Genomic DNA, 13,214 nt, shown 5'->3' with positions numbered 1-13,214 from the left:
TTAAGATCGGATGATGCTGGCTGAAAAGCCTCCAAATGCTCCTACCCCAAGGTTTATACAGTGCTAAGGGCTATTATTTACATAGTCAAGGTCACAACATACAAGGCTGAAAAGAATTTAATTAAGTCTGGGGGATTGACAGTTCTTGATAAAATGCGTGCTACTCAACCTAATAGCTTTCTGACAGCTTAGCAGAGTTTGCAGAAAGAAGAAATTGGATTAATAAATGGATAACCCTCACACTCACCTGCCTAAGCCATCCACTGCCACATTAGACACCCACAGACGATGACAGTGTGGCTCTGAGAACTGAACGTGACGACATACCAAGCAGCTGGGTTGATGCGGCCGGGCGTAATCTCAACCAGAGATTCCCATGTCACATCTGGTTAGGGACCTCAAACGTTAACAATGACTGCATTCGCAGGGGGAATCAGTGCTAATTGAATTGCAAATGCAAGTAAGTACCACAAGATTCACCTTGAGGCTAAAATAAGAAGTGATCAACAGAGTCTTACATTTTCCAGCTCTACATCGTTCTGCTCATGGGGTCTGCATATCTTCAGTACATGACATGTACTGAGAGTCTGACCAGTGTTAAACTCAGAGAAGTGTCCGGTAGTTCATCAATGAAAGCGCAACAAGCTTCATACCTGGTATTCACTCGGCCAGAAGGTGCTGACTGCCAACTCGACCTGGTGCCACTGTTTGCCGTGAGACCCCGAGGTGTTCCACACCGGACTCCCAAGTGGGCCGCCGTTCACCCGCACGTACACTCGCAAGGCCCCGGGACTGTGGCCGTCACGGCTGTACAGGAAGTAGCTGAACTGGACACAATGTGTGTCGTTTTCGCTCAGCGTCTGCAGCAGCAGCTGAGCACGATGACCCGCAGCATGCTGGGAAGAGTTCACCAACATGTAGGAGCCTAAAAAGGGAAAAAAAAAAAAAAAAAGAAAAGAACAGAAAACTTAACGTGAATCACAAATAGGAGTCGAAACGTCACTATGGGTGTCAAAGCGATCCATTGACAAAGTTTTTGACTCTTTTCTTCTACCTTGGAAAGCATACAGATACTTTGAACTTTGATACGTTTTGAGATTTTGCAACCATAACTACTAAATGATTATATTTACTAATTAAAAAAACCTATAAAGGCAGTTGGCTACACTTTACTTTATTAGAGGATACAAAAGGGGGATTTAAAGCCATGCATACTTTTAAAATACATTAAAGTTAGTTTTGCAGAGTAACTTTGTGAAACTTGGCATATTGGTTTTGTATAAGTTAAACAGATAGTCTTCTTATCATCTTAGTTACAAATCATTATATTTTCCTGCAAATCTCCTGGAAAATATGGAAATCCTCTCCAAGCTTCTGTGGTTGGAACTTGATGTAAAAAAAAAAAAAAAGTCAAAACGTCAATAAAATGCCTTCAGTGTTGAATTATTTTAAAATGAAAAATGACAGCAGCCAGAAATGCTCTTGTCTTATCTCTAATGTCTCAGTTTCCTACAGCAGAAAAAAAAAAAAACTCGTGTACAGATGGTATGTTCGTCTGTGGGGTTTTACAACGTTACCTTAAGATTCCGACATGTGCACTTTATTAATGTGAAATAACTAGAACAGTTTGGCTATAGAGGGTTCATTATGTGAGCATTTCTGTTCCAAATATTTGCTCAGCTGTTCTTTAACTTACACATTACTGAAAGAGGTTTGCAAATGAGCCGCCCTGGAGGTTTTTTTTTTATTATTTTCCTCCTGCAAACCAAAGCAAACATGTCAGAAACGAGCAAATTTGTTTTTAACAACTTTAAGCAGCAAGAAGAAAATTTGAAACTATCATCTGACAACTCATTGCTGTGTGGGTGGTTGACAAGAAGGGAAATGAATGCGGGCAGCGAAACGGAGGGGGGACGAAAATGCACTCTGACTAAGGCGCTAGCTCCTGAATACAGACACTGTGTGAGAGACGTGGAAAAAGTGACAGACTGAGCACGGAGAAGGAAGTGGCGGTCGGGTTTACCTTCGCAAGGTGACGCCGAGGTAGGAGACGAGATTCACAGCCGCCTCCTCCTTCCCTCCCTCACAGGCCCCCCTCCCCCGCTCTTAATCAGGACAACATAACCCTATTGCCCTTTGCCAAGCATCTGTCCTGCCTCGAGTCTGTGCCCACTAACGTGATTAGCACGACAATGTTTGGAGACCTTCCTGTGTACTCACATAATCAAGTCTGTTGTCTTTGTACTCCAAGGTCTTTCTGTTCTCAGTCAGAAACGAGCCTGGGAGGCGCAGACAGTCACGGCGTCGGCGCCAGGTGTCCTAAAGACATTTATTCTCCACTTAAATGCAACAGCATGCGAATGGTGACATATCAAAACCGCGTTTTCGTCTTCGCAGCCCACACGGTCTACACACAGAAATTGGGAAGCTTTCCAGGCAGAAGAGCTCCTGCTAAAACTCCTAAATGCGTTTCGCACGCTGTGCGAACAATTTCAGCAGAAGTACAGTGAGTAATGAGTGCAGAACTGTCCGGCGCCAACAAGAGATCTGACCCGGTTCGACCCGGACACCCAAAGAATACCAATTACCTGTATAAGCACAAAAAGGATCATCTGTTTCATTTTGTAGCTTCATGTTTTCCACGAAGAGGTTAAGATTTTTTTAGCTACTGACTGTAACAAAAAAGTAACCAAAAAAGTACCAGAAATAGTATTTGGAAAGGGCTAAAGCTTAACTGTGACATTTGCTTCAAAGCATTACTGTCAACAGCATCTTCTGATGTGTGTCCTGGCTTGACCTGAGCACTTCTTAATTCATCCTCCTTAATTTGATTGTTCACAACCTGTCTCCTCTCCTCCATACTCGAGTCCTTGAAGGGGGTCATGAAAGGGGCTGAGTGTCAAGATCTTTGTGTTTTGGTCATTTGAGTGTGACTAGTGTCTCTCCATATTAGTTCATTTTTGCTGAGCTTCTTAGTTTTTTCTTCTCTCTCGTTTTGCACATTTTGGTTTAAACTATTGGATTGGCATTACTCCTTAGCTTTGGCTTAATTGGATTCTCTGTTTATATTCGGTTTCTCATGCCCCCATTAGTTTACTTCCTCTCAGTGCCCTGCTATGATTCTTTCCCAGCTCCTCTGCATTCTTAGATTGTTCTCTCCTGGTTTGCATACCACTGTCACCTCCCCGAGGTATTTCAGCTCCTTAATTTAATTCATTCACTGCTAGACTCGATTCAGTGAGTGAATTCAGAAAGAATCTGGTATATTCATATGTCATCCTGATTCCGGTTCGTTTTCCCTTGTGTTCTGTAAGTCCATCAGTTTCATCAATACATTTACATTACAGTGTTTATCATGCGCCTGCATCTGTCCTGTTGCAGTTTGGGTCCAAAGCACTAAATATGTCTTAGTGTAAGCATTTATTTAGTATTCCTGCATCTTCGGTGAACCAGGTCATCATGTAATAACACACAAATCAGTGATTCAGTTGTCTTTCAACTCTCAAAACCTAAAAGCCAAGTTCTTCTCTGCATTGTCTAAAAACTGGTGTTAAGATATACACAGATTTGAAAAAAAAAAGATTTAAAAATGCTAATAATTTAGGCAAGCAATCTTATGGTTCAAAACTCTTTTAATGAGACGCCGGAGAAAGTCTCACAGCGACTAAAGTGTTTTGGTTTTTTTTCCAGCTGTGTGAAGCAGAGACTGATGTACTGTTTCCCCTCCCACTGTTGTGTCACACTGCAGATCAGCTGGCTGAAAGAAGACTCCTATGCTTTTTTGCCTGACAAGAATAATCCTTTTGAAAATATTTTCTGTGTTGTAAGCAACCGTGGGGTGGAAACTCAGTTACATAATAAAGGTAATTCTTTTAAGAGTAGAGTTAGTGAGCTAAAACCTGAGCGAAGAACCTAAGGAAATACCAGACAACATCACCTTAGATTTCAAGTGTCACAAAATTGTATACCATCGTGTGCTGTCAGTGTGGGCAGCTCCTGCATGAAACAACCTCCAAACAATTAAAATGTAAGAAACAATGTGAAATTATTGGGGGGGAAATAATGCAATGCAACCCCACCAGCAAATGTGACCTACGTATTTGCAACAGGGGATACTTCCTGTACTGCACATCTATAAAGGCCTTCACAAACATTTTTTGAGGCATAAATGACAGAAAAGTTTTAATTTTTACAATAATTTCCTTTTCTGCTAATGCTAATGCTAATGCTAATCTGGGCAACTACCCAGACAACCCACATGAAAATCTGCCACTGGCTATGAGCACTACACAACCAATAAAGGAAATTGCAGTCATCATCACAATATCACAATCAAACGGCCTCCTTTTGATTGGATGCAGAGTTTGAAAGGATGTATTTTAAGTGCCGTGCATGCATACATAAAGCCAGTAATATACTACAAACTTTCACTGCCCTCATATCCAACACCTGATGTGTATTTTTAGTTGGTGAGATGCAAAACTCAAAGACTATGATGAAGGAAAAGAAAGAGGAGTCACGATCACCTTTAACAGCATTTTCGTAACATTCAGCAACAGTGTCGTCCTTTGTTTTCCTGATATTATGCAGCCCAACCCTTTATTTGATTTTTATTTTAATAAACTCTACTTATCAAGAGAAATATATGTTGCAGAGAACATTGAAGTTTTATTATTGATCTATATGATTTCAGAAGCAATATTAATAATGATTGCTTGTCTGTCTGAAATGAAGCCACCCATGGTATACGCATCAAATACTTTATCAGAGTCTGTGTAAATACTGCAATGCTGTGAAACTGAGGTAAAATGTTAACGCAGGGTTATTATGCTGTAGGAAGCTAATACAGACCCACGCATAGTTTCAACAACGTCTGAATATGAGAATGCTTGATGATGAAGGTAAATCGATTTCCCAAAACTAAGAATTGTGAAAAATTAATTCACAAGAATTTTAGTTTAACCTAGAAATAACAGTACTTAGCAAAAAGTAAGGTCAGAGCAAAGCTTGCCCAAGACTTTTTACTGTTATTTTTGATTGACAGCATCAATAAAATCCTATCATGATGTACTTTGACCTGTCAATGTTAAATTGCATTTAATTCCATGTGGTTCATTTAATTTTCCATAAGTTGAACAGAGAATCCACATCATGCAGCGACACCAAGCAGATGACTAGATACGTAACTTTCTCTGGAGTGATGAGTATTCACATATGAAAAATTATATTAAAAGAAAAATATTTAATTATTCATTTATAACGCAAGCTGGCGTTTTTTTCCCACCAGCACTTGCTAGCAATGTGCTCATAATAACTACCACTAGGTGGCAGTAATATACCAAGTTGCTTCCAACCACAAGAGATTTTAAGTTTACATTTTTTTAAGTGTGCTGTGGAAAAAATGTATTGTTTCTTCGTATTTTATTTGTCCGATCAGTTACATTTATAAGCGGAAGGTAAATGTGAACGTCTTTACTGACAGAGCATTTTTTTTATTTACATTAATTGTTGACCTGGTGAAAAGAAAAAAAAACACAAAGATCCCACACACGCATAAATATTAAAGGTATACAAATACAAACTTGCACCAAAAATACCCCAAAACTCAACAAGTCATCCTAAATGAAAAGTAGCAAGTAGCTCTCATTAAAAAAAAAAAAAAAAAAAAATATATATATATATATATATATATATATATATAATCATGACATGCTCATTAATGTTAGTTATCAGTCACATATCACTATTGCCTTTTCTCAGACAATGTTAAGCGTTTTTCTTTTTCACAGTTAATTTCAGTCCGTGTAATTTCTGAGTGATGATGTCTGCAGTTTTGCTGACTTGCTTTGGGCTACATTGACATCCAATGTAAGAACAACCTGAAAGACCGTCACTGTGTCTTCTACTGTCTGTTTGTTGGAGTCGTGTGTTGTTTGCCAAGACAATTGGTTGGTATTCCTGCAGAAATTGTTCTTCCGTGGTGTGCGTTTATATTCCGAATACATTGAATTGATATCATTTCTTGTATCTGATTGGCACGGACATAGGCATCTAAAAGAAGAAATACATAAAGACTACACTTGTGTTTCATTTATTTATATAATAAAAGGAGAATAAATCTTTAGGTATTGTACCCCAAATAACAGGGAAGTCCTGATTTGATCAAACTCGAGTCCCATCAATGTTTTGTTTGTGTGTTTCTGACTGCTTGACCTCGTCGTCTCTGAGGTCACCTTACTTCCAAACATGTTGTTTTCCGTCAGCTTCAGTGAAGCACTTTTATCATACAACTAATTAGCTAAATCATTACGGAAGGCACTGCAGCTGCATTCATGTTATCACAGAAAGCATTTATGTCTTCAAAATGAACACCACAATCTATAATCAATTAGCTAAATCTGTGGAAAACATGGCAAACATGGGAGACTTTAAAGATTATTGCACAACAATGAACATTAATACTATGCATATATGCTACTACAGTAACTGTAATTAGTTCATCAAGGCTAAACAACATTCCATCAGTTTCTGCTTTGCAGTATTGCTTGTTGGAAAATAAAAACTAATGGTGGCTTGTACAAGTAACTAAAAAGACATCTTGAGAATAGCATGGAATCAGATTGTTGCGGCGAATGGCAGAGTTAAAATGTCAAGGTTATTCAGCACATTGAATTGATTTTAATAACTTTAAAGTACTTAAGGTGCATAGTCTACACCTCTGTGTTGTGGGAGCAGGCTAGGATTGTATAAAGATGCTGTACCAGAGGATATTCCATCTTTCTCAGATCAATATAAACAACAAACATTAGCAAAAAAATAAATAAATAAATGGAGCTACATTTTTTAAAAGTGGCATTAAAAAAATTGTGCCAAGATTTTCATTTTTTTTTCTTAATTGAGGTAGATTTGTTTTTTTGTTGTTTTTTTTTAATGTTGGAATCGATGGGAAATTCATAATACTTTATTTTATGTGTTTGCTTGTACTTTCATTTATCCTGTTCTCTGGTACACTTTAAAACCACGTACCAAAGGGACTATTCACTTCAATATTTTCACACACACAACTTTCTATTCTTATACCCTGCCAATAAAAAGTAATCAACATAACAGTCCTTCTTTGACCAAAAAAAAAGATGCAAATGCGAAACAGATTTTTATGAAATAATGACAATTAAATACAATTATTTAACACATAATATTGCATGGATTTAATGTGACTGACCTAATTCAACAGAAGTTCAGCCAGCTGGTGCTGAGGAAGATCACCTAAGTGCAGTGACCATGTCCCAAGTGATTGTACAGCTACAATTAAATTCCTGTCTCTATTTCAGTCTCCGATCTGCAAATCTTATAAAGACATACACCAAAAGACTGTAATTACAAAAAAGGGTGGGTTTATAAAGTGCTGACACAAGGGGACTGAGTACACTGGCGTGTACCACTTGCATTTTTATCAGTTTCCTTCGACTTGACAATTGTGCACTTTTCTGTGTGGGTTTAGGCTGTAAAGTTATTTCAAATATGTGTTTTTAATGTGACAAAACATAAAACAGTTCAAGGGAGCCAAGCATTTTTGAAAGATAACATTTAGGTTAATTTCTTCTTTATTTTAAGTGATTTATTGCCCAGCATTTGTCATTATCTTCTCACCAACATCAACATTCGCAATCAAACATTTGGTGATTATACAACAGAAAAGAAACCTTTATCCAACAAACACTATTGTAATCTAAGCATGTTTATGGAGGGAAAGAGGGCCTTTATCCACATTAATATGCTAATTTCAGGCCCACACATTTCTGCCAGTGGTGATGTGAAGAAAGGCCTTTAAGCATAGGCACATTGTTTATATTCTGTTCGACTTTCTCTAGGGTGTCTATAGAACTGCAACATAATTGCCGAACCCTGTGAAAGGGCACTTATGACAAGAGATGAGGGGGAAAAAATCATTCAGCTTCTTGTCACTAATGGACACCTTGGGACAAACAGAAACTGCTGATAAAATGGAAAAATAAAGAGCAACTTTTGGTCAGGGGATCACTTACGAAGAGGCCCGGCATGGGAAGAAGGTGTTTTTACAGATAAATGACTAAATATTAACCTGAAGGTCAGTTAATTTAGCTTTACCTTGAATTTGGAAAACTCATTAACAACTCCACAAAAAAAAATCTGGAGATAAAGGATTTTTATTGGTGAAGAAAGAGAGTGGTATAATAGGAATTCCTTGTTTGCATATTCATATTGCAACCTTCAGTGTCTTTGACCTAATTAGCAGGTACATTGCTGCCTTTAGAAGAAAACTTTTGACATCATTTTCCTCCGTAATCATAAGTAATTTCCTCTGTTTCAGCCAGGTATGTGATGTATTCAGTTTCATTACTTTGGGACAAGTCTTTTGGGATTTAGTATGTTATGTATTGAGTTGTTACACATGACGTTATGCTGTTCAGAATGCATCTCACTCCGAGTGCATCCCACTCCAACACGTGTGTGCACAGCATCTCCTGTGAAACTCATCAAAAAACAGATAGTAGGCCAAAAAACCAAACTTGTAAATTTTTTGTAAACCTTTTGACGATAAAAGAAGATGACGAAGGATAGCAGCAGTCTGTCGCTGCTGCTTTGTGGCCCTCCGTATTTGCAAATTTACAGCGAATAATTCTTACAGAGTAAGAAGAGTAACATATTTATATATTTCATAACGAAGTGAGCTAAGCAAGTTGTAGATTTGTCAACCTGATATGTCAACAAACATCAGGAGGGAGAAGATGGGTCAGTTTCTAATGGAGCAGATAGTCCAAAATATGAACAAACTCTTATCCATTCATCCATCCATTCATGCTTATTCATGCAGGGTTATTGGGGGGAAATTTTAGGGCACAAATATACAGTACAGCAAAAAAAAAAAAAGAGTTCCTTCTGAAAGTAACCTAAAATCGCCCTCAGAAAGAGGAGGAACAGTTTGAGAGGAGCTCCTGCAACCTGACAGTATCAAAAGCTGCCAACTGAGATAGTTTGAGAACTTGGACAAGAGACCTTGAGCTCACCCTAATGAGCTGGCAGGGGACCGGAGGAGTGAATCAGAAAATAAAATAAAAACAGAACTAAGAAATCTTTGAAATTAAAGTTTTTGTGTTGATATCCTTAATTGTCATTCTCTTTTAAATGCCCAAAATTGAGTATTTTTTTTTAAACTATTCTTAATTTTGTGGTTTGTTTCATTCTCTTCTTGGCTTTTTTTTCCATGTTTTATTTTTTATTAACCAGCAAAAAAAAAACAAAAACAGATGAAACAGCACTGTGTAGTTCTAGCAAACATGCCTCCCTCATATCCCCCAACTCCATACCCACAAGCACAGTCCAGCACCTTTTATGAATTGCACACCAAAGCACCATAAAATCTGATAAAGTTTCATCTATCCATTGATGCTCCAGCCAAGGGCAAAAGAACCTCCATAACAAGATTAGGACTGGTCCAGTGCATCATAATTCATATGGAGAGCTGCTGGACAACAACCTGGTCACAGTTTGTAGGGGACACTATCTGTGGCAGGCCACAGCAGATGAAGGTGATAAGTAGAAGGTGGAGATGTGCACGCCTGATGCATTACAATAGGTGGGGTCAAAAAATAAGGAAGGGGCAAAAAAAAAAAAAAAAGATGCAAAGCTGTTAGCATAAAAAGTGCTCCAGTTGTGACTTTTAAAGGTTGTACATATGGTTATAGTGAAGTATAACAGCACCCTGCCTCAGGTTTAAGGTTTGATGCATCAGAACATAATGAAATGACGCTAATAATATCTTGACCATACATAAATAACATTTCAGATGAACATTACACATTACTTATGAGGCTTATGTTAGTAACAAACAGAGAAAGGTCAGAGATGTAATGTCTGATGGTAGATTACAGATGGCAGAGTTTTTCCGACGGAAAGTATAAAAGTCAGACTTTTTTCAGATCAGTGAATCCACCATGTTGCCTGGTTCCACTAACACAACATTCTTCAGTGTGGAAGTTGTCACTGAGGGATGAAGACTCAAAGTCAAACACGTCACAACTGCAAAGGCAATGTCTGAGTTGCAAGACAGAAAGTCAGTAGCATGCTAATTGATGGGTTCAGAAATCAGGCTAACTACTGTTAGAGATTAAAGATACACAAACCATCTGGTGAATCAGCTAATTTTCAGCTCACAGTCAAACACTCAGAGATTCTGGCTTTTCCCTGCTAATGATCACAACAGGAAGCAGTTACTGAGGGATCAAGTCTCGAACTCCGAGCTGTCACACCTGAGCAGAGCACTTTGGCAAAGCAATATTCACACTTGGACATGCATCAAGAAATTATTTGTTGACCAGAATCCACCATTTTTTAGCTTGACTGGTCCTGTTTGGAGGTTGGATGCAGTACAGTAAAGCTGCTCTGTTTTATTCTTTTGAGCTTTCAACTTCTGATAGTTATGGAAAACACTAGATTTAGAAATGTTGGGAGTGTTTTTAAAGTAAGACTCTGGATTCTCCAGTGAATACAACAAGAAATTAACCTTGCTAACCTTGATATTAGCCAGTTTAAAATCCAAAAAACAGTGTAAGATGTATATTTTCTAATTATTTTGCCTTTGTTATTTAAAATAAAACCTGCATGGTTTGAGATTCCATGTGCTTATTATGCAGGTAATTGACATATAATCGGCTGGAAATAAATACTTTAAGTGCTATTAATTAGCGCTCTTAGAGAGAAATGCGTATTAGCTGGTCAAATTTAAAAAAAAAAATCAGAGACTCTGTGATTCCTGCATCTATATTATGTTTGTTAGTGAACTTTGTTGTAAAAATATTAACCAAAATCTATATGTCTCATGTTGAAAGATGGCAACCCAGAGAGAAAAAGAGACAGAAGCTGCCTTCACCCACCTCTCAGTTGCAGGAGACCTTCAAAGGTCTGTACAGGCTGTTGCTGAAGGCAGAAGCAGGGCTGAAGGGAGCCATAATGCTGGATCACTACAACTGTTATTATGTTTTTATTAAAGGTCCAGTCGCATTGTTGAAGCACTGTTAACAAAAAGAACAGAACACCCTTTCTGCTGCCAAAGAAATCAAAGCAGTACACTACAATCAGGTGCAGCTCATCAAAAGCACTAATTCACTGATTATCTGCAAGTTTGAGTGTCTCTATAAAAGCAGAAGTTCTGGCAGTACGCTCTGGAACACACAGTTCTGCTTCAGCACAAAGGTAGACCTCAGATCAATACTTATCCACACTGGTGGGGTAACAACAACAACGGTACAATAGAAAAAGGACAAGAATCCTAAACCACAATGCTAAATCTGCAATCTCCGTGTGGAACATTCACGATAGAGTCTGCCATCAAAGTTAACACTTTAAAAGAAACAGAAGTGTACTTTTTTTTTTTTTTTTTTTTTTTTTTTTCTCCACAAGCTTCTCCTTGTATAGCATAAGCTACTCGGCACAGCTTTGCTCCTCTGACACCCAAGGCCAGAGACCAAGTAATCTCAAATACACAAGAAACAAGAAGGACCAAAGGTCTGAATATAATGGGATCAATAGCTGTGTTAGGGTTTAAGAAGCGTCCTTGGTCCTGTCTGCTATTCCATTACTGTTAGTCTGAACCCCGGCCCGCTCTCGGTACATCAGCCTTGATGCTCATCTTTTCAGCGCTCGCCTCCTCCATGCACTCTCTCCGGAGGTCGCCTGGGATTTGAGACTCAATCTCCAAGGGTCCGGTGACTCCCCCTCCCCTACCCCCCAGCCCCCTACTCACAACTGGGTGTTTATTTGCTACTGTCCACAATATCCTTCTGCACAAATATAAAATAAATAAACAAAATGCTGAGCAGGGCGGTGAATGGAGGTCTGGCTGTGAGCCTGAAAGGCACATTAGTGTTGTCATTTCCCCGATGTTTGGTCTCACTCTGTCTCACAAATGTAAAAATTACCTCATTATGCTGTGAAATTGTTCACAGAGCAATAAGAGCTTTCAGTACACTCAGAGAGATTCATTAACAGCAGCTGTTAATGTGTTTATACCCATCACTGCTGAAAGTAAAGGACAAATAAAGTTCTTGTTTAAATGATTGTTAGTTTTCCTTTTTCTTTTTCTTTTTTGTTTTCTTGCCTGCCTGACCTTATAGATAATTGGACGCAGCTCGGAGGCATGTAAGCAACATAGATGGAGACTTTGATAAAAGGGAACCCGTGGAGAGAATAGACATGCTTCCTTCTTAATGGAAGCTCTCATATGGGGACAAAGCAATAATAAGGCATCACACAGACTTAATCGACTTACAGCAATGACACACAATGACAGTGTTCCTACTGGGAGTCAGAGGCTGACCTTACGCTGAAAAACAAAAAACGCTTTCCTCTGAACAGCCGGCATTAGAGCATTATGGGTGTCCTATCTTTATTAAAACGTCAGCGTCTCTGTTCATATGTAGATGCCCAATGTTCTTTTTTTGAGGTGTTTTATGCTCCTAATGTGCTTTAATGGAGAAATTTCACAGCTTTCCCTGAGCTGTGCAAAATCAATTGTTTTTAAAATTTGATCTTTCCTTTCCGAACAGGCAGCTGATACTTTGCCAAGTCCCGGCACCTCTGGACGTTACTGTTAAGTTATTCAACGAGTTTTCCATCTTTCTCCTCCTCGCACCAATACAACTGGTATGGAGAACTTAGAGCAAGTACAATGGTAAAATATGAAAGCAGTGGACGCTATTATTTCACAAAAATGGACAATTACAACCATCTCTGGCAAGTAAGATTTATTTTATGCGCTATAACTACCCATTAAGGGACGGACAGACGGTCGGGATTGATGTTAGTTCAGAGATTTTTAAACTCCTTAAGTGCTTTAGTGGAGAAACTTGACAACTTCTTCTGAGTTGAGCAAAATGAAATGTATTTTTGAACAATCCTTTTTGTTGTCTTTCAGAACAGATAACTGATTGCTTGCCAAGCTCTGGCACTGTTAGAGGTTATTGTTAACTCATCTGTCAAGTTTTCCATCCTCTTCCTCCTCCTCGCACCAACAGTTTGCAAAGATAACAAAGACAGATTTGAGGCTAGAACAACGATAACTTATGAAAGTAGTGAGAGCCCTTGGTATTGCTGGAAAACAGGCAGTCACAACCATATTTGGCATGCAAGGTTTATTTTACAAGATGAACCCAGCCCCCTTTTGAGATATTATATAT

General features: G+C 38.5%; 1 protein-coding gene across 4 annotated transcripts in view; it reads right to left on the bottom strand.

Annotated features, from left to right (window-relative positions):
- Nucleotides 1-13,214, bottom strand: part of ptprub (protein tyrosine phosphatase receptor type Ub) — a 228,644-nt gene that overhangs the window by 110,458 nt on the left and 104,972 nt on the right. For all 4 annotated transcript variants that reach the window (XM_008432338.2, XM_008432339.2, XM_008432340.2 and 1 more), the window contains exon 3: nt 654-925. In XM_008432338.2, the coding sequence (XP_008430560.1) occupies nt 654-925 (272 nt within the window). The remainder of the gene's footprint in view (nt 1-653; nt 926-13,214) is intronic.

Source organism: Poecilia reticulata, linkage group LG16, assembly GCF_000633615.1.
Source record: "Poecilia reticulata strain Guanapo linkage group LG16, Guppy_female_1.0+MT, whole genome shotgun sequence".
NCBI classification, from domain to species: Eukaryota; Metazoa; Chordata; class Actinopteri; order Cyprinodontiformes; family Poeciliidae; genus Poecilia; species Poecilia reticulata.
The sequence above is the reverse complement of the archived record's forward strand: the minus strand, read 5'-3'. Positions and strand labels throughout refer to the sequence as shown.